Raw genomic sequence first — 24,118 nt, 5'->3', positions numbered from 1 at the left:
CATTCCATCCTTGCTGCCGGGGTTCGTTCGCCTTCTTATGATACCTGGGCGGCTGCTTCGTTCCCGCGCCGACTCAGCACACGGGAGTTCTATGTCCTTCGCCCCGAGCCTGACTTTGTCCCGCTCGCTGAGTATCCCACTGATGACTCCCTTGAGCCTGAAAAACACGAGGCATATCTCGTTCTTCCAGGGAGCCCACGATGGGTATTAAAGGTAAATAATGACCAGTACTTAGCCTGTCGAGTGCTGCTTATATTGAGACCTTCCTTAGGACTTCATGGCCTTCTCAAGTCAATCCAGAACCCATGCCACTTGAAGAAGTTCAGCGGACAAACCCTGGGAGTGGACGCTTACGGGTGGTTACATCGTGGGACGGTGGCCTGCGCCGTCGACCTAGTTCTGGATAGGCCGACGTCAAAGTGAGTTGCTGGACAGCGCGCTATATACGCTCGTACGTTACTAACTTGAAAAGACATATTGATTTCGTCCTGAGCCGAGTCCGTATGCTCCTCTTCTTCGGAGTCAAGCCGTATCTTGTCTTCGATGGGGACAACTTGCCAAGCAAGTCCGGTACTGAGCTTGACCGACAGCAGAGGCGTCATGAGAGCAAAATGCTAGGAATGGAACTCTATCGCAAGGGACGAACGGCAGAAGCGTATCAAGAGCTCCAGAAGGCTGTGGATGTAACACCGCTTATGGCGCGTCAGTTGATTGAGGAATTGAAAAAGCTGGACATTCAATACGTGGTAGCGCCTTACGAGGCCGATGCACAGCTTGTTTATTTGGAAAAGCACGGCTTTATTGACGGCATTATATCGGAAGACTCTGACTTACTTGTGTTCGGCGCCAAACGACTGTTGTCCAAGCTTGACCAGCATGGTGAACTGATTGAAATCAACCGTGCTGATTTCACGGCTTGTCGAGAAGTCAGTTTTGTGGGTTGGACGGACGCCGACTTCAGACGAATGTGTATCCTGAGCGGTTGCGACTACTTGCCTAACATTGCTCGCGTCGGACTGAAGACAGCATACCGAAGCATTCGGAAGTACAAAAGTGTGGAGAAGGCGCTCAGGATGCTTCAATTCGAGGGCCCGTACAATGTGCCAGCCGACTACCTTCAAAGCTTCATGCAGGCTGAACTGACTTTCCTCTATCAGAGAGTATTTTGCCCAAAGTCTGGCAAGTTAGTTCCCTTGACATCGCCAGACGATGGCGTTAACTTGGATGAGCTTCCTTTTATCGGAGCTGATATGGATCCCGAGACCGCTGTCGGAGTCGCGAATGGTGACCTAGATCCAACATCGAAAAAGCCACTACAGTTGGTGATAAAACCACTGGGCTCAAGCACAGTAGAACAGAACAAACATATTCCGTCCCTCAGCCGAAGACAAACCATTGGCTCGTTCTCGGATATAAAACCATCCAAGCCAATAAACTCGTTCTTTACCCCGAAACGCGTTCCACTTGCCGAGCTGGATCCAAATAGCCTCACTCCATCGCCAAGTCAGCAACGACTACTTCATCGTCATGTCAACAGTTCCTGGGAGCCCTCCCTTGCTCCGTCTCGCCCATCCGTCGCTAGGTCTACCACCGAAAATGACTCGTCTAATCGTCTTTCGAGTCCGCTCGTGAGAAGTGCTGAACGGTCTTTATTTCTAGCACACACTTCGAAGTTGACAACTCTGCAGCCTAGCAAACGACAGAGGCTCTGCTCAGAAACAGACGAAGTGAGCGCTGTTAGTACACCAGACTGCCGCAGCCGCTTCTTCGCGGCCAGCTCGAATGATGATACCCCTAGCGGCGGCCAAAGGCTTAATCGAAGCAAGAAAGCGCGCAAGTCTACTTTAGACGTTTTTTCGGACGATGTGACCGAAGATATTATGTCACAGATTCCTGATCCGAGCGAAGCCGCGAATAAGCCGAATGAGGAAGTTTCAGCAGCAGGTCACTCTGGTGAAAGCCGCAAACATGAAGATGAAGTAACCAAAACGGATGTTTCGATTACTACCAGGAGCGAGACCGAGGCCACCCAAGTCGATGCTAAGCAGCAGGCCCACGAGGCTGCACTTGACAGCAGGACGCCATCCAGAAAGATAAGCGCTCAATCAGAGCCTCAGGTCTTTCCACAGGTGATGGACCATCATATCAAGCGGCAGACCTCGATACTCTCGAAGTATTCCTTCAAGACTGATGCTAGTGGACCCCGGCCTGATCCACAGCACTCGGCTGTGAACAGTCGTGAACGGAGTGCTTTGAGCCAGTCGGTTCGCCAAAGAACCTGGACGCCTACACAGCCCAAGCGGCTAACCCCATTACAGCGGTTGGGCCAGAACGCTTTATCCCGATCACGATCATTGAACAACATGCCGGCCTCTCCTACGATTTGGAGATCCCCTAGTAGGATTGAGGACAGGACCAGCGTCAGCCCCGGTGACTGTCCTCCTGCAATCACTTTGCGCGCCGGACAAGGTAGCGAGGATCTCATAGTCCCAGACAGTGAAGAGGAGGAAGACGATTGCGATGCAGGCGACGACAGTGTTAGTCGATCTCGAGTGGCATCTTTGGATCTCAAACGGTTCTCCTTCACGGCGAGATGATGTAAATTCTATTGGTTTATCATAGCACCTGGTCATGCATTGGTGTCTTGGAGTTTGGAAGAGGTTAACAGTCTTTAGGAGGTCAATATGCCGATCGGTTGGTGAACGGATTGGTGTCTGGATGGTTGTTTGCTTCTTGGCGTTGTATTGAGTACATAATTTGTATCGAAGCCATTGCATTGGAGCAATGAAAATACTAATCAATACTCTGTATTCACCGTCGTTCTTCGACGATCGTAGGCATCCGACAAACTCTCCGACTTTAGGCTTGAATCACTAATTATGGGTTGGAACTTGGGAATCTGGGGGCGGTCTGACGCTAAGCTAATCTAAGTTAGCTCGATCTGCGGCTCGATCTGCTATGTTTACCATTAAGGGAGGCGGTGGATATGGTTACCGGGGAACCGGGGCTCGTAAACAATGGGCGTTGGCCCAGCCTCTCGATTTAGTGCGGAAGATCCAGTTGTATACCGTCAGATGGCCCAGCCACCCACTATCTTCGCTGGTGACGCTCACACTCTTGTTTTGCAAATATTCGGTGGCAGGAAGTCTCGCCGGTTTTGTGCTGCAGCTGTGGATTTGTCCAGATACGATCTCTCCCCTTCTCCGTCTTCCTCCCTCTTGCATACCACTCACTTGAACTGCCCGTTTAGACCATTGTCGTCCCACTGACACTCTGGGTAACGGTGCTTTGTTTTCATTGAAATCTGACTGTTGTGTATAGCATCGGGTCTGTCGCCCACGTTTACGAGACAATCTCCGTACATTCCCTCGATCTATTATCGTCATTCCTCCCATCTAGATCTCCTACGTCGCATTCCGCGCCGCATTCTGCTACATTCCTTTGAGCGGGCTGTCGCCGGGAATCGTCTGGGTAGCAGGCACTCAGTGGTTGCTATTCGGGATCACGGGTGCGACAATAGTTTCCTTCAGGTTTAGAAGAGCGGGCATTGCTGCGAGGCAGGGTGTGTAGGGTCAGCAGCACTCCTTCTCGGGGCTCCGAGAAGTGAGACTCAAAAAGAAAGAAGGAATTGAAGGAGAAGCACCACAGCAGGAAGCTGTTGCATATCCAAGATGCCGAGATTCGCGGGCGGCTTCGCCCGTATGTGTTTTGTCTCTAGCTAAGGGTTTGCGACTGGAATTTGCTAACAGCTTGGGTTAGGCTTCATTACGATGATTGGATATCACCACGTGCTGATGATTATCATTGCTATTATTATCATTCTTCTCTGTGAGTCACTCTATTTCTCGCTCTATACGTTTGACTGTCGCTAACTCACATAATCACTCAGCGCTGCTGCTCGCAGGATGCTCTTCATCATCGCCTCAAATGCCAACAATTTTCCTGATCTCTATGTACTATGAGCGCTACGACCCAATCTTCAACCTCGCGCAGGTCGACCCTGGAGTTGTGACGGCTACAGCAAACATCGTTGGAGGTGCTCAGCTGGAGGTTCGCGTAGGATATTTTGGCATTTGTGTCCAACCAGACGGCGGATCTTACATCTGCAATAACAACGCAACCGCACTTGCAGAGATCCTAACTCTCGATCAAGATCCGCTAAATCTCGTCTGGGTTGCATCAACGTTCAAGGATGCAGTCGTTTTCCCGTACCTGATGTGAGTCCACAATTTCCCTTCGAGCTAGGTCCTATGTCCATCTAACGGCGTCTAGAATTATTGCCATTATCCTTGCTTTTATCTGCTTTATTATCCTTGCAACTTTCCCTGGCTGGCACGAAGAAACCGATGCGAGTGGCTCCGAAGTTGAAGTTAAGCCGTTTCCTTCCCGCCCTGTATCCCAGGTCGCGCTGGCCTTGATCTTCGTGGCAGCAGTTTTCGTGCTGGTATCAGTTCTGTGGCAGCATACGGCATCTGTTGGCGCAAGCACGATAGCCCAAGATTTAGGGAACGGGAGTGTTAAGAGCGGCGTTGGGACTTCCGCAATGGTCTTGGGTTGGTTTGGATTCGCCTTGATGGTGGTCGTGACAATCGGACTGCTAGTCATGATTCTGAATCTGCGGTTGTTAAGGCAACTGACCGACGATGAACCCTAATGGGCAAATTATTTGCTTTCTTGCGTTTATTTCGATTTTTTTTTGTTTTCTCCTCTCAACACGACTCACAATACCCCTTCTCCACGACACCAACACCACGAACACAATGATACTACGACCGCCGCATGAATAATACCATGAGAACCCGATATACCCAGGAGAGATAATGATCGGATTGGTTAGACTTGATTGCCGATGAATCGGGGAAAAATTCCTACAGAGACCTCGACCTTCGCCAAACCACGCGACATGCTTGATGTTTGTCATCTTACCATCGCCTTATCGCCCATGTACATTCCCCCGCGATTATTGTCGATTGCATTTTTCTGATGTTGTATAAAGAGCTTTTTCCGAGCTTTCTATATCGCTTTATCAATCAGGATCTGGGTGCTTCTATGGTTGATGAGATGTTATGTTTATGAATGGATGGACAGGATAGGATAGCATACCATTGATATATGATTGGATGTGCGCAATGAATTGAATGGATACAGCAATGAAATAAGAAAATATAAACATGTCCTGCGTACATGCTTTTCTAGAGTTTGACTAGTGTTAGACGTAAGATAAGCGCGTTTGACTTCTCCGCCTTGTTTCATTGTATAGTGTACAAGGACATCCTTTTCCTTGCAGGTTACTCTAAATTTCGATATATCCTCCAGCAGGGGATACACAATTGTTGAGCAGGGAAGGGCAGCCGCATAATGCTCTTTCCTTGCAGCATAGAGTAGATGAGGACGAAGCAACCACCGGACCGAGCCCGGCCGCTTCCACCTTCAAGGACAAGACAATGCAGTTTGGGAAGGAGGGACTAGTTGTTAGTACATTCCCAATACATTGCCCTTCTTTGTATTCTGGGTATAGTTAGGTGGCGTATATTAGCAGTTGCGCGACTACGCGCATTCTGTCCTCCACCAGACGGCATGGCTCCAATGTCCCATACTGGAAGGACAAAGTTGGCTTAATCAAGATAAGATGTAATCGGAAGCCCTAAAAACTCGCACTGTTTCAAGCTCTGAAATGACGCCTTCTCACTGGGGAAGTCAAGCATGTGGATAGGGCCGCTGGAGTTGCGCACCGGCTCCCATGGGCCAAAGGCTTGGACAGCGTCTAGTGTCCTATCATAGCCGCGCGCAGCAAGGTAATTAACATCAGGATTGGGCTGTCCGGAGCGTACGAACTCAGCAAAATAGGATGATATGAGCTGCACAGCGAAAAGGTCTAGAGAATCTCGAGCTGGATCGAGATTGCCAAAGACAAAAGGGAGATCTGAGCCGTGAAGGCGGAAATAGAAAAGGTCTGGATCTCCGATTGGGTACTCAGACGATGATGGTGGTCCGCCGAGGTTATTTGGGTCGGTGCCGCCAATTGTTCGCTGCATCTGATAATAGTATGATGGTTTGAAAGCGCCGGCGGATACACCTGCATATAGGGCGGCTTGGCTTGGACACCGGACCCTAATGTCTGTTGCTATGCGTTGGGCAACTGCGAAAGAATCCAAGGTTATATTGCCTGTGTTGGGACTGGGGAACAGGTTTGAATCGATGATTTTGAGGGCCTGGGTGGTGCTGATGTTCAGGAGTTCTTGGATGCCCTCGAGCTCAGACTCGATGTTATTGGAGTAAGGAATGAATGATGTACCTTCGTCGGCGACGTTTCCGAATATAACCGGGACGTGAGCGGTGCCTGCATGTCTCTCAGTGAGGCTTAGGTCTGTTGTGTTGATATATTTCCCGTCCTGAACGATGTGACGTGCAATTGTTGGCAAATTGACAAGGGTAGACGCAGGAAGATCCCTCAAGCATGATATCTGCTGCTCAGTCGTGTCCTGGTTGCAACCAGCTTCAAATAATATTCTCTGACCGGCTGCTTGATATGATTCTGAGACGCTCAGGTATGAGCTATATGACGCTTCACCATGTTCGTACTCAATGCCAGCACCATTTCTCACGTCTGACATCGCAATGGCGCCTTGAAACTTTCCATATGCAAGCGGCGAGCCTAGAAGAGCCTTTACTGACCTAGCACCTGCTCCTTCACCGACTATGGTGATGCGTCGAGGGTCACCACCGAATTGAGCAATATTCTTGATTGTCCACTGCACTCATCAGCACTGCTTGAATCCACTTTCCAGTTCCTGTATAGAATTACCTCAAGAGCAAGGATCTGATCAGCAATCCCTTGGTTTCCTTGGATGTCTGTCCCCGGCACCGCTAAAAAACCCAACGTCGAGAGTCGATAATTGAAAGTCACGACGACCACGTCTTCTCGTGAGGCTAAATTGCCACCGTCCGTCGCAGGGTCTGAACCAGCGCCAGCAACAAAATTACCACCGTGGATCCAGAGAAGAACTGGCCGTAGGCCAGCTGTAGAGTTCTTCTTCGGGATATATGGCGTTTGGATGTTGAGGTACAGGCAGTCCTCGCTGCCACCGGCAATCTGGGCACAACTGGATCCATATTCCGTAGCCTTGATTGTGCGGAACTTGCCAGAGTATGGCTTCGCATAAGAAAACCGGGTTGGAGCATCCGCGTATGGAATCCCTGAGAAACGAAATGACTTTTGGTCCCGGTAGCCTATGTACATGTTGTTCTCCGAGTTGACTCGAATCAGTTGCCGCTGCACGGTCCGCCCTCGTCTTTGTTTGTCGTAATTACTGGTTTGTGTGCACAAGACAGGAAGCGGAATATTTCGAGAAGGGAAAGGCTGGTGATCAAGTTGATTCTCACCATCCACAACAGCTAGCACTCCATCTCGGATGTAGAATCTCGCAAATTTGTGTTCGGCCGTTCCGGTCTGGTTCCTGGTGTAGAAATAATACGAGAACAAGTGTTGAAAGTCCTCCTTGTACTCCATGATTGTGGAAAAGGAGATCATGGTCTCCCCGATTTCTTCACATGCATCGCGAAGGTCATGCTGTCCCATAGGACCAAGCAAAATCGCCCCAGCATGATTCTGATGGTCGGTGGAGTTCAGATTATTCTGATAGAGAAAAGTAAGTGACGACTTTTCGTTGACCACGCGCCTATAACCAAATTGCCGGTATCTATGTGGGATCTGTCTGAGCGGAGTTTGGGGTTCCTCCGTCGAGGTTGAATATACTGGCCCAGAGGACCCACGAGACAGCCCTGATCCACACGCGTTGGCAACAAAAACAGCTACCACAAGAAGGCAAAATTTCATATTGGCGGTAGGATGTTGATCAAACACTCGCTCACACCTTTATGAGGGAAACATCTGCTCCGCAACCTAAGACGTGTTGGGCTGCCGAAAGCATCCCAGCAATTACCCGCATTCATCAAAAGCGAGGCCCTAGCCAATATATCGGTGCCACCCCGCCTATTGTCTTCTATCCTTTTCTTTAAAAGGGTCCGAGGACCGTGACATGCAAGCCATCAGGGCATGATGAAAAGCGGGGGAAGGCTTTTTGCCGGTAGTGTCACTTGAGCATGCGTCGCCAAAGTTTGAGTACCCGAGTGTCGGCGAGTAATAGGACGATAAAATGAAGGCTGACGCCAAGATCAATAGTTATAAGACACAGCATAGAGTGTTCAGCATCTGGACTGGCTCGGCTCGGTCACTTTGGGACGGAAAATTCCAAGCGGCGCTTTGGTTGGCTATGTGTTATTTGCTTATATCGCGGCCGCTAGCGGCCCCAAGGCCAATCCTTTAACGGACGCTTGGACGGGAATTCTCGCCAGAACATTTTGTCCAGAACTGCTTGGATCGCTGGCCAAGCTCGAGCAAAAGAGATCGCGTGCATTCAGCTGGGACGTGTCCGCCAATCGCGCATGGCCCCTTGGATCAAACGGACGCTAGTACGAGATGGAACCGGAGTCTCGGAGGACCAGATGATCTGCGGATATGTAACTGTTGATTAAAGCACGCATCGCGGGGAGCGGGGATCGAAAGACTGAGAGAAGTCATTGCTGCTGGGGAAGAGAAGGGGAGATGCTGACAGTCTTGAGTTGGGATCCCGTGACTCGAGTTCTATTCTTGCATGAAAGCAAACATTGCTCCAAAGGATTTTATACAATCATATAATGGTGCTCGTCTTGCTTTACTTCTCTACATAAACGAAGTCGATCTGGAATACCGACCAAATCTCCAGAACATCGGTGTAGATGCCTCAAGTACTAGCATGAATAGCATAGAGGTACATACCCTTAGAAAGGAGCCTTGTCTCGCCAACGTTCAACGCCGCCAAGCAAAGTCAAAGAGACAGACATGACATTTCAAATACAATTTGAGAAGCTAATAGTTCATGACACTCTGTCCTGGTCTGTCGTCGTAACCGCCACCACTTGCTTCATGTCCAGACTGGTCATCAAGGGACTTATAGTACGCCGGATGGCCCGTATCACGGCCGCGAGTCCTACCACGGCCGCCTCCGCGGGCATTTCCTCGGCCGCGCGGACCGGCGCCACGGCCACGGCCGCGATATCCTCCACGACGATGCCCATCATCGTGCGCATGACGGTTATTGCCGCGGTGATTGTGGTTCTGGCGTCCCTGTGACCCTTCAGGGTTACTTTGACCGGGGTAGAGAATATCATCGTCCCGCTCCTGCTGGATACGTCTCTTGCTAGACCTGTTCATGAACTGGTCATCGGCGTGACCATCCTCTTCAATGCGCAGGACGACCTTTTCGCCCACCACACTCTCAATGCCAATAGCCTTGTCACTGGGAACGGGGTGCCAATTATGAATCTTTGAAGCGTCGACAGGACGAGCTCCTTTGCGTACTGCTAAAACCACAAATGGAACTCTATTCTCAGTGTGGTATTTTTCCGTACTGGGAACTGGCTGCAGCCGGGCGGCCCAGACTTTGTTCTCAAAGACGCCAGTTCCGGTGACAACCCAGCTCAGCTTTTTGCCAATACCACCGACTTTGTTCAGGATTGACCGGCTCGCGGGCCGTGGAGTGATCAAAATACTGTTAGCCATATACTTCAGGTCATTTGAGTCAGAAAGCCCGTGGGGAAGCAATGGGTTCAAGATCTGTCTGATTAGGCGGTCGGAATCCGTATTTGTGATAAGATAGCCAGTGAAGTAAGTGGTACGCTTGATGCTTAGCCGACCATAAGGCGATTTGGTCACATTCAGCGCCGGGTTGCGGGTAGCAACGTTATGCGAGTTGATCATTCGCTGCACTTCGGCAGCTTCAATTACGGGGGACAGGTACGCAGACCCTTCAGCTACCTGGATAACCTCCGCGTTGATTGGTTTTCTTGAATCAGGGCCGCTCATGGTCTGGAAATTCCGGTTCATCGTCTCGAAGAAGTCCCGAAATCCCTTGACACTACGACGGGTCAGAAAGGGACCACCGCTCGGCATGTCAGTTTCAGACTCACTGCTTTGGACGATCTTCATAGACACGAATTTCGTCGGCCTGTGTATAGGTGAGAACAATATCTGAAAGGAAATTCTGCTTGAAGTCCATAGTCGACGGAAACCGCTGGCCGTTTGGCCCGACCTCGGGCTTCAGGCATATGAGATCAAACTCGAGATGCCTGCTATCAACCATGCGCTTGATGATGTCCGAAAACCCGGCCTCAGACCGGCCGGTCAAGAGCACTGTAAGCGCATCTTTCTGCTTCATGCTCAGCTCCACCAATTGTACCTGTCCGTTATCAGTTCACGTCCCATCGGTATGTGTATGTAGCTCGCACAATCCGTTCGTTCCACCAACCCTTCCAGGCGCGAGGCTCTTCCTTCTCTATGCCGTCACCGGTAGCAGACAGGAGATTCGGGTCGTGCCACCATCCTCCATTCGCAAAGCTCTCGTAGGCTTGTAGAAATCCGATACTTGGGCCGTTCCATAGCTGCGGGTTTGGAAGGGGACTTAAGAATACTGGACGCAGCGATTAACCCGGCGATGCTCAGAACCTAGAGGCTCAAGGTCCACCTTACATGTGTTGTCGAAGTCGTAAACGTGGATCGCCCTCACCTGTGGCGTAGCTAGAAGATTGCAGACAGACAAGTCAGTACCATTCCTGCGAAGAGACCGAAAAGCGCAGCAGGAGCCTCACCCGGCAACTCTCTGTTAATGATGGACCATCGCCGTAATCCTGTAATAGTTCGCGACAAAGATTGATGGTCCAGGAGAGACCCATTTGGTGCTCCGCGCGCCATTGCGTAGCTCTCAGCGATAACTGACTTGGCAGACCTCTTTATCATTGCTCGAGGGGCATGGTAGCGCTGTAGGATGAATTTTGTAAAGGATGATGAGCACGTTCTAATCTCCAGTTTGAAGTTTCAAATGAGCAACAATCTGCTTCTCGTGGTGTAGTCCGGAGCGAATTCAGTCCAAATCTTTCTGGGAGCTTGAAAATTGTTGCTGCGGCGGGAACGTGACCGGGCGCGTGGAGGTGCCTAGGTAATGCTGTCACAACCACCTCATGGAAGATCTTCTTGAATTCCCTAGCTGCGCCCTTTAGAAGACCAACCACCCCATGCTTGCTTTGCTCAACTGATGACTGATGATGGCGATATCCAACAGCGGATTCTGCAGCGAACCCTGCAAGAGGTAGCGCAGGAGCAGCAACAGCAGGAAGTTGTATCAGATCCCTGTGTTATCTGCCTGGAACCCATCAGCGAACCCGCTGTAGCAGTATCTTGCAACCATGCGAACTTTGACTTTCTCTGCCTCGTGAACTGGCTGGAGCAGCGGCGCAACTGTCCACTCTGTACGTAACTTACTGCTGTTCGTTTCTACTCGCTCACTACTAACATCGCTGTGTCCAGGCAAGAGTGAAGTATCCTCAGTCAAGTACGAGCTTGTGCATCCCGACGGACCCAGAATCTATCAGCTTCCTGATACCTCCCCGTCTACTGGTGTATTATCGACAGGCCATATCAACCCACACGGCCGACTACCTCGAAATCCCCGTCGGCCGCGACGCGCGCGAAGCCCTTCGCTTCAAACCCCCAACGACCCCCTCCTCCGCAGACAGCATGTCTACCGCCACCGGCTCTACTCCCTCCGTGTGGGCTCGAATCGCCTTTCTCAATACCGCGAATTTACACCGGAGATGTTCAACAGGGACGAAGAGTTAGTATCGCGAGCCCGCAAATGGATCCGGCGAGAGCTGCGCGTGTTTGAATTCCTCCATCCCGACGCTTCATCCTCCCCCTTCTCCTCTGTGGCTCGACCGGGACAGCAGCGGCTCGAAAGACGCCGTGGAAACAATGCGGAGTTTCTCCTAGAGTACATCATTGCTATCCTCCGAACGGTGGATATCAAAGGTAGCGCGGGGCAGGCGGAGGAACTCCTGAGAGATTTCCTGGGCCGGGATAATGCTTCTTTGTTCCTGCATGAGCTCCAGGCTTGGCTGAGAAGCCCGTATGCTTCTCTAGAAGACTGGGATCGCAATGTCCAGTATGATGATCCAGACTCGCCTGCTCGGCGTGCCCATTATGACTCTCGAACTTCTAGTCGGAATTCTACTCCGGTTTATAGAGGCGCGACACGGAGCTCTCGCGGACGAGTTGACAAGCCCCAGTATTCCCGCGGCTCAGAGCGTTATGGTAGAGCTCCGGATTCCCTTGCGAGGAGGGTCCAATATGCGCGGGATCGTTATATTCCGGACTGATGGAGCTGACTCAACGTTGCACGATGTGTGATATGTAAACAAAAGGTATATATATATATATAGACAATCTACCGCTGAAAACATGGTATCTCGATAATGGTAGTAAATGCAACAGTAGTCGTTTCTCATAGGAATGCAAAGCCATGACTTCCATTCACCTCCGTCGAAACCGTCCGAAATTGCGCCCACCCCCTCTATTTCGGATCTTCAACGACCTATAGTTTGCGTGGGCTTGAGGATTGATCTTCCTTGTGGACGGCTTCTTAGCGTTCGTATCGATGTTCTCTTTCTCTTTTTTCTCTTTTGCCTTCACCTTCTGCCGTTCTTGTGCTTGTTTCGTATCGCTGCCTTGCCCTGCAGCCCCAATAGCCTCCTTCATTTTCTCCGAGAAACTCTTGCTCCTATCTAATGGTTTCGAGTCTGCATCGTAGTCCGGATCTGAGTCTGAATCTTGCTCTGCTTCAGAGATCGAATGAAGATAGTCTAAATCATCGTCTATAAAGGCGGCTGGGATACCATCACGCCCAGAGGGCGGGCCATCTGCTTGCGTTTCCGCAACGGTGACTAAGTCGTTGTCGTCTATTCCTAGCTCATCAACATCACCGGATCCGCCAGCAGAGACAAGATTGCGTTCCGATCTAGGCTCAGACTGAGATAGAGACTGAGGTTGGGATTTGGTTGTTGTCGGTTTTGCTTGAACAACAGGCCTCATCTTTACTAGTCTGGTCGTGCGTTTCTGGCCCTTCTTTTTGAATGTACGCCCCCTCGAGTTCGGATCCAGAGCCTGACTATCCGGTACGTCGATGCCCGTTCCCGTTTGCTCGATTTCAATCTCCCGAAGCACGTCCCATTCATCTTCTAGTCGTTCCTCTTCCATGTCACGTAAGCCCTGTACAAGTTGGGACAGGCCCTTCCCCACGAACTGCTGTGGTTTGCGGACGGGTAATGGGCTCATGTCCGTTGGGTCAGGCCCCGTTAGACCAGATGTGGATCGGCGAAGGAAAGACGGTGTTTCAAGGCTCGCATTGGCGTGATCAATATTTCGAGTAGCCTGCGGACTCTGATTCGTGACATCATTACTCCCGATAACTCCTCTCGAAGTTCCATCGTCGACAATCGAAGAGTATTTCCAAGCTGTAGGCGTCGCGAAGAGAGCTGACAGCATATACTTTTTCCCGGACGAAGCTGGCGTTCGTTCCACTCGAGGCGAATCTTCCTCCTCCTCATCTTCTTCCATTATAGTATCCATCTTCCGCTTCTTCGATGGCGTTTGCGCAGCAATCCCCTTGAGACTTGCCATCCGGGCTGCAGATGGCGTTGCGGTGCTACCGCCCGATTCGGAGAGGAGGTCAAAGAGGCCGAGTGCTTTTCCATCCCGCTGCGGTGTCGGCCCAATAGCTGTCTTCAGGGGCGAGGAGGTTTGCATATGCGTCGAGGGGCTGAAGAGCCGCCGTAGCACGGACGGGGAATCATAAGGGTCGACATCCGCTGGATGTGTAGTCCTTGGTTTCGAGGGTGTCTGGAAGATACCGGCTGCGGATTTCCGTGGCGTAGATGTCGTCTGGCAATGGCTTTGGCTCTGTTCTGGTCCGTTTGGCGAGGAATGCTTGCGCTTCCTTGATCGTTCTTGGGTATCAGTGGGCTTCGAATGCGACTTGTCGTTCTTGCTGCTCGGTGCCGATTCTTGGGATTTTAATCGGGAATATTCTTTATATTTGGCAGCTGGATTGGGGCGGCATTAGTGGTCTTATAGACGTGAAACAGGCTCTGAACGCGCAATGCGACGTACCAATTTCAGGAACTTTCTTGATGTCTCCTCTTTCTGCCTTCTTGCCTCCGTTGGCGGCTGCAAATCCCCTCTCCCACTCCTTCAGTTCGGCGCGCAGGATAGCCGCCTGGTTTGAGATCTCTGACACGGTAACGGTGGCCATCAGGGCATATCGGACCGCCAATATACAGTAGGAAACGAATATTATCGTAATTTCGGATTAGGTGAATGACAAAGCAGGGTGGTAGTGGTAGCAAGAGTTCCTCTGATATTCGTCGCGTAGAAATCAATTAACGCGTGACGCGGTGCGGCTGCAGCACAACCGCGGCTGCCAAAAGGACGCTCCCTACAACCCCACGTCGTGGGCTCTACAATCCCTTCCGCACACAGAGGCCTTATTCCTTTACTTAGAGACTCAAGAAAAGCAAATCGGCACGAACGAAAAAGCCATGCCAAAGCAAGAAAGGTTTGTTTCGCTGAGGACTGCGAATCTCGGCTACGGGGCTGTCATATATATATACTACTGGGCGGGCTGAGAACGATGGGACCATCAGAAGTGCGTCACTAGTCTGAATTTGAGACATGAAACCAGGCTCAACTATATTTCTACTGTTGCTCAAAAGCTGCAACTCCTCGACAGATGCAGCTATCATCTACAATGTGTCCTATTCTGCCTATTACCACCTGATTACTTCACTGCGCGACTTCCGTTCAGGTCGGATGAAACGATATGGGTTTGAACCGCTGTGACAAGGTTGTTGAAACCTCCCATCCAAGCAGCATGTGTATTGTGCATTGTTCTCAACCTATCAGCGCTCATTTCAGCAGGCACCGTGGGAACGCCCTCGGATAGAGCAAGTTGAAACGACGCACTACGTTATATCCTCCATATACCAGGACCGTAGTATGTTCAAAGAGAATGTCGAACAGCATGAAGTCTGCACGGGGTTCCTCGGTGTACTGACAAAACCACCGGGATAGCCAGCCGACGTCGTGACCAGGATGACGTCCTCGTCTTCTAATGCTTCAGACAAGACCACACCCCGTGGATCGTTGTGAGCCGAGCCTTGAGTGATGACGACTATTGCTTGTTTGTGCAATCATTTATTGAGCACGACATCCTTCCACCATTTGGGAAGTAGCGGCTCTTCTCCCTTCTTTCCCACAGTGGGTAAAGCTTCGATAAGCCGCACGTTACTGTCAAGTCACTCGGGGTGTACCCAAACCCGGCATTCCACGTGGTTGGGTACAGATCTCCATTTGCTGACGCTGGTTATTAATGGAACTGCTTGCCACAGGAAGCTCCGCTTGCGCTGATTTCTGCTTCGAAGGTCTCTTGTACGGTATCGGACTAGAAGAGCTCCCTCCAAAGGAGGTTTAGCGGTAAAGAGTCGAGTGGTTAGGCATATCCAAAATAAGACACCATGCTCGGGAGCGGTACAAGCGAATTCCCGGTGGTGATGACTTCTCCTGGCCGTATCCCATTTGGTGCACCGATACGTCGGAATCAAGGCATCGAGACCGGTGGCTCGATATACATAATAGCCTTGCCCTTGCGAGTGGCCAGAAGAGCTTGAAGACATTCGTGCTGGTCCTGTATGTGGTCAAGGAGGAAGGTTCTCAACTCGCAGACTGCTGATCAGGGCTCACAACCACAGCCTCGACAACGCACAGCTTACTACGGTACGCCTGTTAGCCTGTGAAATTTAGCTGCCGTGGGAGCTGTTTCTGCAGAGACGTCACACGAATAAGACCAATTGGTTAAAAGAAATCTTGGAATACCGTCCTCTTCATGCTAAGCAGGTTACATTTTTAGGGTGGGCGACATCGTTTTTTTGGTAAGTTATAGTGTGGCTGAAATGGAGGTACACCATGGGCTTGGGGCTATTTTGATGAATCCTCGTCACGTCTGCATTCAATTCAGTCGTTAACATATCTGCACTTGACAGATTTGGTTTGTTGGAATTAGATCCATCGTTTTGTTCCTTGATATCTTTCGAAAGCCACATGTGCAAATGACCCAGTACTACACCGAATCAATTCTAGTGCTGAAGAACAGCTGCTCTTGTCAGACATGATTGTTCAATAGTACCCGAGCTACCATTTACACCGATACTGCTAAGATAGATATCGGAAGTGACGCCAACCAGCTACGTCTCGGAATCTAACTTCAAATACGAGATGTCTGCGCAATTGCAACGCCCCGACAAGGAGGTGTTTAGCCTAGCTATTTCGTTTAGGCCATCGGCCATTGCTTGTATCTGCTTGTCGTACGCCCTCTCCTGTATCCCGGATCCTTCTTCATCAGATTGACGCTGGTACGCAACATTACTGGTAGAGGAGATCTACATACACAGCTACCAGAGCTGCACAAGAAGAATAGTGAGCTGGCGCTCGGTGCAACTTCAATATCCTTTCCCGGCGCGTATGTTGATACCTATGCCTCTATACTCAGGCGAATTGATATGAATTGGCCCAAACAATGTTGTAATGCTTCTGTCCGCCATGACCGTAGTTTACTCTGCGCGCGAACATCTGCAGACGACGTCTGGATTGTATTTGAGTGAGCCAGCCGGCGTATCCCGAGTACAGTATCCAGCATTAAATTATAGTAGAACCCGACGGAATATTCTGACGCTTATATCTTCTGAGACGACGCTAGAAGGGTTTGAGCAAGGCATCCTTGACAATATTGCAGCGTTCTGAGCGCTTCTAATGACCACACCTACAGGACAGTCAGCGGATGTCACAAAGGCACTGTCAAGATCCAGGCAATTTGACTATCAGCTTGCGTTAGATGAGCCGTCTTTGCTTTGTGAACTCATTTGACATGATGAGTTGTCAGGCCTGCACTATATTATCCATATTGCGGATCAAGTCATCCGCCGGCATGCTTTGGTCGCCTCCCTGGTTAGGAATACCTGGTAATTATTAAACGACACTGGGTGCAGCCAGTGCTTTGTTCAGCTCTAAATATAGCACTTCAAGCTGGAAATGAGCCTTCTAGCACCGCTGCTCGGTTTATAAGAAACTCGGGTCGAGATCTACAATCAATCAGAAGAACGCGTAGAGCTAGGGAACCATGGCCAGCGGATGGACCTCTTCCACTGCCTCTATACTGAAGATCCAAGACTAGTCGACGTATGTATGGGAAGGAGTTGTAGGTCGATTACCGCAGCTTATTCTTGCTGTTATGCTCAAGCTTGCCAACCGATAGCGCTTACTCGTTGTACTTCAGATACCCAACGAAGCAGGCTTCGACACAATCGCAATAACGAGCTCCAACACGTTTCAACATGTATCCATCTTTTCCACAACCCTCGCACTTAACAAAACTTACGAACTTTGAGCCAACTTCTTGACGCACTGGTAATTCGCTCTGATCCCGCTTCTCATGTATACCTCCAGGTCTGCATAGAAGAAGCCCTTCTCCCGTCACCACCAAGAACGGGAATGAATCCCCGCCGCACACTAAGGGGAGGCGCGACAGTATCCGGTCGTTACTCTCCGGAGGGGTGAGATAGGCACCCATGTTTACGCGCTGCAGAGGAGTATTTCCGGGATACGAATGCGTTAAGGCCTGAGCGGTGGATGCCGAGCGCAGATCAGCATGAGGACACTGACGACGACAGAAAATTAGCCGATATTCTTCCTATTCAGCCTGAAATCCGGTCCTGCATTGCGTAGATATGGCGGGGAAAGGAGATTACGTTGGTCGTTTGTGCATGTCTTGTTCAGACATGACCTTTTGTACGTGGCGAGGACGACTCTGAGACTGGGTTCGAGTGGTTTGTCATTGTGCTGAGGGTGGGCCCCAGGAGGAGACACACTGTCAGTTTCAAAAGTAGCCAAAAGGGTTGGATAGATCTAAAGGAGGATTAAGGGGCCGTTTATGCGGTTGAGACAGAGGCTATGAATGATGCTATACTATGCTGGGGTAGGATACAGAGCGAGAGCACTAAGTAAATTCTTCGGATAGATATACATCAGTATGAAGCGTTGGACTTTCCTTATCCGGATAATAACTGCACTTGGTTTACCAATAGAACTATTGGTTATCTATTAGACATACGTATAGGGCCGCCGTGTCAGTTTCTTTTAGCCCTAGCACCACCATCACAGTACTGTTCTACTCTGTTCTCTCCTCGACAAACTCCCCAACCATCCCCTGGAAGTTTGTTTCCTGATACTTTTCCCCCAGATCCAGAACACTGCAACCATCAGGTTATTGGCTACAGCAACCGCGCAGAACACCCCCGCAATGATGACCGCATACCCACTGTCCTCAATCCAAGCCAACAGGTAGCTTCCCATTCCAAACGAGACTGCCTGTTTCCCCAGGTTCATCGCAATCAACATCTCGCTCACATCGGCAAAGTAACTGTCGACCGCATACGCAAGTGTAAATGTGAAGAAGAAGTATGCTCCACACTGCGTCATCGCGACACCAGCAAAGTACCCTGTCCAGTGCAAAGTGTTCTCTGCGGTTAGCCCGTAGGTTATTAGGCCGGCGGGCGCCAAGAGAAGACCGGGTAGGAGGGCAGGCAGGCGCATTTCTGCCTCGCGGATGTGGGAGTTTCTCTTCGTCAGTTTGGCAGCAATAATGTCGGAAGTTGGTGTAAAAGGAAGGGCGACTGCGAAGCCGAGAATCGTCGCTACCGCTACCAGCCCGCTTGATGTGGACGGCCAGTTGTAGGGGGGCGAGGTTATGAGAAGAGGGAAAGTGTAGTTGAATGTTAGGGCGCCCAGGCCGATGTATATGCCTATCCATGCCATATTAGCTCTGTTAACGTGTAGAGAGGAGGGCAGGGGCTAGGCTACCGTAGCTTGTGATCACCCAGAGAACAGCGGGGACAAGGAAATACGCAAAGGAGCGTAAGATGGTGGCGAAAAACTCTACCTCGTGGTCGATGGGGGCGTAGGGCTTGAGGGTTTCCATGAAGGATTTTCGGCGCTTGGGAATGCTAGGGTTAGGGACGGCTTCAACCTCCGTTGCATGTCCCGTCTCCTTCTCTTCCTCTGCCATATCTTCAGTGCTCGCCTGATTGATCTGGGGATCAACCTCAGCCATGGATACCTGCGGTATCTCCGGCCGATGAAACCTCGACTCCTCCACCAGGAAAAACGCAGCTACAAGCAGCGCCCCCGCAAACGCCGCAAGGACGTAGAAGAATAGCCGCCACGAGTACCCGCCCGCCAGCATGTATCCCGCGTAAAGAGGGCCCGTGGAGCCAAGGCAAAGGCAGACTGTACTTTATCAGCTAAGTCGCTCCTGCTTAGTACAGTAAACTGGGGCTGGAGAATATACTAGTGTAATACCCAATCCTCTTCCCCCGCTCGTGTAGGAAGAAGATATCGTTCACGAGTTGTACAGGCAGAGATTCGCATACTCCGCTGCCGAAGCCATGAAAAACACGGGCGACCATAAGACCGGCGAATGTAGTTGCGCGAGAGGCGCCAATGAGGCCGGCTACGAACTATCCACAGTTCAGTATCGTTCAGCTGCGGTAGAAGTGTAGACGAGGGCAGGGGCAGGGGCAGAAGTGTACGGACCATGACCATGGAAAAGAGCGTCACAAACCGCCTCCCTAGCTTAAGATACATGGGTACAAGCACCAACGAGCCTATTTGCAAACCGTTAGACATAGGCGTTTATATTCCCTGAGAGGGACCAGAATGGGACATTGCTGGGACTGGAAGACGGGGTAAAGGCGCACCGAACCCAAATGCCAAATTGGGATATGAAATCAGCCCCGAGGCCTCAGCGTGCGGGATACCAAATTCCTCGCTGTAGATATCAATGTACACGGATGGACCGACGAGGGAGCAATTGCCGAGGAAGGAGTAGATCGAGACGATGACGAGGATGGAGGTTTTCTTCCACTTTGGCCACTGGATCACCAGCACCAGCACTGTTAGCGTGCTTGACTGGAAATCGGATGGAAAATAAGGAGTGGCGAAGGTGTCACTACCAAGAGAGGATCATTGGGATCATCTGTAGGGACCGGGTAGAGTGCTTGCCCGTAGCTGGCACTGGAGGCTTCGCCTTCAGTGGTTGTTAGGTCGACTGTCCCTGGGATTGCGCCCTCACGGGGATAGTCCTGGGATGTCATCTTGGTGGCGAATGTGAGTGTAATTGTTATTTTGCAGAGGCTGTAGGAGGTACAAGATTTTCATTCTTGCAGGGGAATGAATGGTAGCCGAGAGGTATGTGATATATACTGCCTTGTAGACCTGGGGAACGCCACTTGCGGGGCTTTTTGTGGGACAGTCTGTCATATCTTGCAACCCCTCACAGCTACTCTGCAGCATCCGGCTAGGGACCAAGCATATGGTCGAATCCGGGGTTAAATGTGGAGGCGGGTCTTGCGGGGAAGCTTGGAGTCTTTAACACGAGTCAATGTAGGGCTAAGTACCCTAAGTTGGGTTTTAGTGTTGTAGCCCCACAGACGGGCCTATGCAAGCAGGGTCTTCCTCTTTGCAGATTACCTCGAGAGCTCTGTAGCGCGTGGGCTTGTTCTGCCCTATCACTGTCTACTTACACCGCTGGTGAGTACGGAGAGAAAGTTTTGGGCCATGGCCATGTATTGATGCTAGATACATCGGTTCCCAACCTAACACCAAGCTGTTGACTGACATGACCACCTCAATCACTATCCACACCTAATATCACAAATCCATCCCGATATACCATATCAACAACCGACCGGCAGTGTTGTACTCATCCTGCAATTATTGCGTAATTGTCTTGTAACCTCTATGGCTTACGCCTTGAAGGGGGAGCCGCTGGGCGAAGGAGCACCGCTGGGGAAGCCGCTGGGGCCGGGAGCGCCCTGGCTGGGTTCAGGGAAACCGCTGGGGAAAGGCGAGCCGCCAGTGGGGGTGGGAACGCCGCTGGGGATGCCGCTGGGGAGGCTGCCAAAGCCGCCAAAGCCAGAGTCAGAGCCGGAGCCGGAGCCGGAGCTCGAGTCGGAGCCGCCACCGAAGAGGCCGCTCAGAAAGTCGAACCAGCCGCCGCCGCTGCTGGAGCTGTCGCTGGAGCCACCGAGAGCGGGAATTCCGGAGGGGGAAGCAGAGTCACCGTCGAGGCTGCCGAACTGGCGCTTGACGTTGATGGTCGAGGTGCCCGTAGGAGCAGGGGCTTCACCGGACTCGCCAGACTCGCCGCCGAAGCTGGGGATGCCGGAAGGAGAGGGGACATCGCCGCCAAGGCCGGGGAAGCCAGAAGCGGAGGGAGCGTCACCGCCGAAGCTGGGAATGCCAGAAGGAGAGGGGACATCGCCGCCAAGGCCGGGGAAGCCAGAGGGAGAGGCACCACCAGGGAAGCCGGGGAACCCAGACGGAGAAGGACCCTGTCCGTTGGAACCGCCAGGGAAGCCGGGGAAGCCGCTAGGAGTGGCACCGCCAGAAGGCACCGGGAAGCCACCGAAGTCACCACCAGGGAAGCCAGATGGAACGGCGCCGGTAGGCGTAGGGGCATCGCCGCCCTCACCACCCTCGCTGCCGCCGGAACCGGGGAAAGGAGAGAACTGAGGAGCAGGAAGGGCAAGGGCGCAGCCCAGGATGCCGGCAGATGCAACAAGAGAGTATCTCATTTTGAAAAAGTAAAAGAATGGGTTGGAACGTTGTATAGCAAAAGAAGGGAAAGACAGGCGTTGTAGATGACGAATACCAGATTCAGTCAAGTGAGTGAAGTTGGAAGTGAGTGAGTGTTTGGCCGGTCGACAGAACGGATGGGATGGCAGTACTCTTTATAGCTTTTGGATACAGGAGCTGGGACGGACTAGAAACAGGCCAGGCATTAGCGCAAGGGACGGAAACTCAGAACGGTTATCCACCTGGAATCCCGAGGTCGGAATAAGCACTTAAGCTTGGATGCTGGTGAAACTGAAACCACAAATTAGCTCATTCTGAGTCTGAACGGCGGTCGAGTCCTGAACCGCATGGCGTGCTTTTCTGACCGACAGCCCGAGACGGTCCAGCATGCCGGGAGTCGGTTCCTGTCTGGGACGACGCCATGTGCGCGAACTACTGTGGTGGATTGTACGCTGTTCAGAGTCTTTGAATTACCCCTAATGAATAAAATGGCCGTGGCATGCTCTGCCCGATTTTAACCCGCGGTACGAGACCATCCTAAGCCCTGATAGGACCCAACAGGGCTGATCACTACTTTCAAGCCGTCCGTGATATTGATTGATTAGATTTCGGCCAGGGCTGACGATGCGATACTTCCACTGGGACCTCCAGTATTGTCCGGCGATATTCTTCCGTTGCTCAATTTTTCGCCATGCCGCCGACAACGGGATCAAAGTCAACATGACAAAAGACTCGCGGAACACTCGTGCGGCCACGGCTGTTCGAGGGACCTGGCAGGGCAGGCAACCCGTGCCCGTGTGGGGAAGGATCTTCGCCGAATGACGAATTCCAGCGCTAAGAGTGCTTGTCCTGATATGTGAAACACTGCACGTCACGTTTAATTCGGCAAAGTTCCAGGCCTCGATCCTCGTGCTTGAAACACATTAATCCGGGCCATCTACATCCTCGCTGCAATTCGTTCCTGCAGGGGCACTTCTCATATGGGAGCTGCAAGCCCGGGCCGTCCACGGACCAGAGCACATATCACACATCACCATCTATCATTCTTCATCCTTGGGAAATAAGACGAATGATGGCGAATGCTTGGGGTGCCAAGTCTGGGAGCGCGGGACTGCCTATTCCGGCGATCAGCACCTTGGGCCACTTTATTCCGAAGAGATCATCTACCATCCAGGAACACTGCTATCACGGACCGGTCTCCAGGCAGACCGCAGGATCTGAATTAACTAAGGGAATTCACCCTTCTTCAGCATGTTTTCCCTTCTCAGATGGCGAAAGATTTGGTAATGATCCGAGTCAATTGACGCATTTGCACGTCTAGAAAATTCGTTGAACGATTCCATCATCGTCAACCTACGGGAACCAAAGATTAAATATATGCCAGTCCGTCCGTAAGGCAGACTCAAAGACTGTTTTCGGCGGAATGCCCAGTTGGAGATAAGATTTGCAAGGCGGCAAGATTGTAGACGGCGAGACGAAGGACTCGGTAGCGAACCTAAGCAGCATCACGTCCACGAACTTCAGAATAGGATGATCTTTTCCGTATTCCATATCCCCCGCAGGTCTGGCAAAAATGGCTACTAGACGCAGTCTAGACCTGATGGCACTGTCGCGAACAGATGAGTCCGGCCTTGTAAACCAGTTGATGGAGCCTTACGGTTCTCCAAGGGCATCCAATATACTATTCATAGCCGCCTTCTTCAACTGTCGTCGAAAGCAGAGACAGACTCAATTGTGCCGTTTCCCACTTGGATGGCGGGAAAAACGACTGCCCCTAGAGGCTCATACAGCCAGCGTTTTGGCTATCAAATACCGAACTCGGCCGGCCCGTCGGTAGTAAGAGCAGGCTTCGTCATTCTGGACCTGGTATTCTCAGTTGGCTTGAGATGGCGACACCATACACCGGGCTTTCTGGGGGAAGCGCCTGAGTTGATTCGAGGAATCCAGAAGCTGGAGAGCCGCGTGTGCTGTTTGAGATTAAACAGACTTCACGCCCAGAACAGAGCCTAGACTCAGCTCCTTATCCCAGGTAGCAGAACTGACACTCCGGGGCATTTGGCTGAAAACTCCGCAATGGGCAAAATTCCTGTGTCGCTGTCAGACTCGAAGGTTGGGGGGCGGTCGAGAGTTGATTGCGGCGGAAATCTGAAACGCAACGGCCGTCTTTTAGAGGGTGACTGCGCAAGGTGCTTGGCAAACCCAAGGTATTCAGAAGTAACAGAATCATCCTTCGATATGAATGCTTGTTACTATGCTGCATTGTTGAATGAGGAGCCAACATTTAATTAAGTACTGGGTGTAAAGTGTTTGTGATGGTTGAGTTTAAGCTGTGACCCGGAAGGCGTGCATCAATTGTGTCAGCCCCTGGTTAGTAAGCTCATTATGCATAAATAACTATACTATCATCGGATTAGTTTCATTTTGTAACACCGCAAAACTAGATTCAGAACCATCCTCCTTCCACATTCTTTAAGCCTGGTATGGGTGGCTACATATCTAAGCCTA

At 51.2% G+C, this 24,118-nt stretch overlaps 10 protein-coding genes across 10 annotated transcripts; 4 read left to right on the top strand and 6 right to left on the bottom strand.

Moving 5' to 3' along the window:
- The first annotated feature begins 71 nt into the window (after positions 1-71).
- On the top strand, positions 72-2,638 carry BDW70DRAFT_64635 (putative exonuclease). Its single transcript, XM_073744466.1, has 3 exons — positions 72-213; positions 272-419; positions 473-2,638. Exons 1-3 carry the CDS (start codon positions 201-203, stop codon positions 2,595-2,597), a joined length of 2,286 nt encoding a protein of 761 aa, XP_073600304.1. The 5' UTR covers positions 72-200; the 3' UTR covers positions 2,598-2,638.
- A 450-nt stretch (positions 2,639-3,088) lies between these two features.
- On the top strand, positions 3,089-5,156 carry BDW70DRAFT_127834 (Fig1 domain-containing protein). The gene is made up of 4 exons (XM_073735335.1): positions 3,089-3,699; positions 3,760-3,828; positions 3,890-4,217; positions 4,273-5,156. The coding sequence occupies exons 1-4, from the start codon at positions 3,672-3,674 to the stop codon at positions 4,652-4,654; spliced, it is 807 nt and encodes a 268-aa protein (XP_073600303.1). The 5' UTR covers positions 3,089-3,671; the 3' UTR covers positions 4,655-5,156.
- Positions 5,157-5,305: 149 nt separating this feature from the next.
- Positions 5,306-7,837, bottom strand: BDW70DRAFT_168780 (putative carboxylesterase; the record flags this gene model as incomplete). Its single annotated transcript, XM_073742547.1, has 3 exons — positions 5,306-6,752; positions 6,806-7,609; positions 7,796-7,837. 3 exons carry the CDS (start codon positions 7,835-7,837, stop codon positions 5,616-5,618), a joined length of 1,983 nt encoding a protein of 660 aa, XP_073600302.1. The 3' UTR covers positions 5,306-5,615.
- Positions 7,838-8,122: 285 nt separating this feature from the next.
- On the top strand, positions 8,123-8,393 carry BDW70DRAFT_127831 (uncharacterized protein). Its single transcript, XM_073735334.1, has one exon. It carries the CDS (start codon positions 8,157-8,159, stop codon positions 8,325-8,327), a length of 171 nt encoding a protein of 56 aa, XP_073600301.1. The 5' UTR covers positions 8,123-8,156; the 3' UTR covers positions 8,328-8,393.
- A 439-nt stretch (positions 8,394-8,832) lies between these two features.
- Positions 8,833-11,010, bottom strand: BDW70DRAFT_127830 (rRNA 2'-O-methyltransferase fibrillarin-like protein). Its single transcript, XM_073735333.1, has 5 exons — positions 10,687-11,010; positions 10,568-10,615; positions 10,327-10,508; positions 10,009-10,277; positions 8,833-9,956 (listed from the first exon to the last, which is right to left on the bottom strand). Exons 1-5 carry the CDS (start codon positions 10,832-10,834, stop codon positions 8,909-8,911), a joined length of 1,695 nt encoding a protein of 564 aa, XP_073600300.1. The 5' UTR covers positions 10,835-11,010; the 3' UTR covers positions 8,833-8,908.
- On the top strand, positions 11,005-12,337 carry BDW70DRAFT_127829 (RING finger domain protein). Its single transcript, XM_073735332.1, has 2 exons — positions 11,005-11,343; positions 11,402-12,337. Exons 1-2 carry the CDS (start codon positions 11,130-11,132, stop codon positions 12,247-12,249), a joined length of 1,062 nt encoding a protein of 353 aa, XP_073600299.1. The 5' UTR covers positions 11,005-11,129; the 3' UTR covers positions 12,250-12,337.
- Positions 12,338-12,403: 66 nt separating this feature from the next.
- sld2 lies at positions 12,404-14,180 on the bottom strand (the record flags this gene model as incomplete). Its single annotated transcript, XM_073738674.1, has 2 exons — positions 12,404-13,971; positions 14,039-14,180. The coding sequence occupies 2 exons, from the start codon at positions 14,178-14,180 to the stop codon at positions 12,404-12,406; spliced, it is 1,710 nt and encodes a 569-aa protein (XP_073600298.1).
- A 3,940-nt stretch (positions 14,181-18,120) lies between these two features.
- On the bottom strand, positions 18,121-20,130 carry BDW70DRAFT_168775 (major facilitator superfamily domain-containing protein; the record flags this gene model as incomplete). Its single annotated transcript, XM_073742546.1, has 6 exons — positions 18,121-18,780; positions 18,839-19,264; positions 19,326-19,494; positions 19,571-19,641; positions 19,735-19,909; positions 19,990-20,130. 6 exons carry the CDS (start codon positions 20,128-20,130, stop codon positions 18,134-18,136), a joined length of 1,629 nt encoding a protein of 542 aa, XP_073600297.1. The 3' UTR covers positions 18,121-18,133.
- Positions 20,131-20,736: 606 nt separating this feature from the next.
- BDW70DRAFT_64571 (extracellular proline-rich protein) lies at positions 20,737-21,739 on the bottom strand. Its single transcript, XM_073744463.1, has one exon. The coding sequence runs from the start codon at positions 21,610-21,612 to the stop codon at positions 20,782-20,784; it is 831 nt and encodes a 276-aa protein (XP_073600296.1). The 5' UTR covers positions 21,613-21,739; the 3' UTR covers positions 20,737-20,781.
- Positions 21,740-23,214: 1,475 nt separating this feature from the next.
- Positions 23,215-23,916, bottom strand: BDW70DRAFT_127824 (uncharacterized protein). The gene has a single exon (XM_073735331.1). It carries the CDS (start codon positions 23,892-23,894, stop codon positions 23,634-23,636), a length of 261 nt encoding a protein of 86 aa, XP_073600295.1. The 5' UTR covers positions 23,895-23,916; the 3' UTR covers positions 23,215-23,633.
- Positions 23,917-24,118: the final 202 nt, after the last annotated feature.

Source organism: Aspergillus foveolatus (assembly GCF_047715535.1).
Source record: "Aspergillus foveolatus strain CBS 279.81 unplaced genomic scaffold BDW70scaffold_3, whole genome shotgun sequence".
Lineage (NCBI taxonomy): Eukaryota > Fungi > Ascomycota > Eurotiomycetes > Eurotiales > Aspergillaceae > Aspergillus > Aspergillus foveolatus.
Note: the sequence above shows the minus strand (reverse complement) of the source record. Positions and strands in the feature narration are given on the sequence as shown.

Bases quoted from the DNA above. Each gene is read 5' to 3' on its own strand.
- BDW70DRAFT_64635 (XM_073744466.1), top strand. The intron at 420-472 runs GTGAGTTGCTGG...TAACTTGAAAAG, and splicing joins CTGGATAGGCCGACGTCAAA to ACATATTGATTTCGTCCTGA.
- BDW70DRAFT_127834 (XM_073735335.1), top strand. From the start codon at position 3,672: ATGCCGAGATTCGCGGGCGGCTTCGCCC. The intron at 3,700-3,759 runs GTATGTGTTTTG...AGCTTGGGTTAG, and splicing joins ATTCGCGGGCGGCTTCGCCC to GCTTCATTACGATGATTGGA. The intron at 4,218-4,272 runs GTGAGTCCACAA...AACGGCGTCTAG, and splicing joins GTCGTTTTCCCGTACCTGAT to AATTATTGCCATTATCCTTG.
- BDW70DRAFT_127831 (XM_073735334.1), top strand. From the start codon at position 8,157: ATGAAGGCTGACGCCAAGATCAATAGTTATAAGACACAGCATAGAGTG.
- BDW70DRAFT_127830 (XM_073735333.1), bottom strand. From the start codon at position 10,834: ATGATAAAGAGGTCTGCCAAGTCAGTTATCGCTGAGAGCTACGCAATG. The intron at 10,509-10,567 runs GTAAGGTGGACC...CGCTGCGTCCAG, and splicing joins TTACGACTTCGACAACACAT to TATTCTTAAGTCCCCTTCCA. The intron at 10,278-10,326 runs GTGCGAGCTACA...GATAACGGACAG, and splicing joins GTTGGTGGAACGAACGGATT to GTACAATTGGTGGAGCTGAG.
- BDW70DRAFT_127829 (XM_073735332.1), top strand. From the start codon at position 11,130: ATGACTGATGATGGCGATATCCAACAGCGGATTCTGCAGCGAACCCTG. The intron at 11,344-11,401 runs GTACGTAACTTA...CGCTGTGTCCAG, and splicing joins GCGGCGCAACTGTCCACTCT to GCAAGAGTGAAGTATCCTCA.
- BDW70DRAFT_64571 (XM_073744463.1), bottom strand. From the start codon at position 21,612: ATGAGATACTCTCTTGTTGCATCTGCCGGCATCCTGGGCTGCGCCCTT.
- BDW70DRAFT_127824 (XM_073735331.1), bottom strand. From the start codon at position 23,894: ATGTTGGCTCCTCATTCAACAATGCAGCATAGTAACAAGCATTCATAT.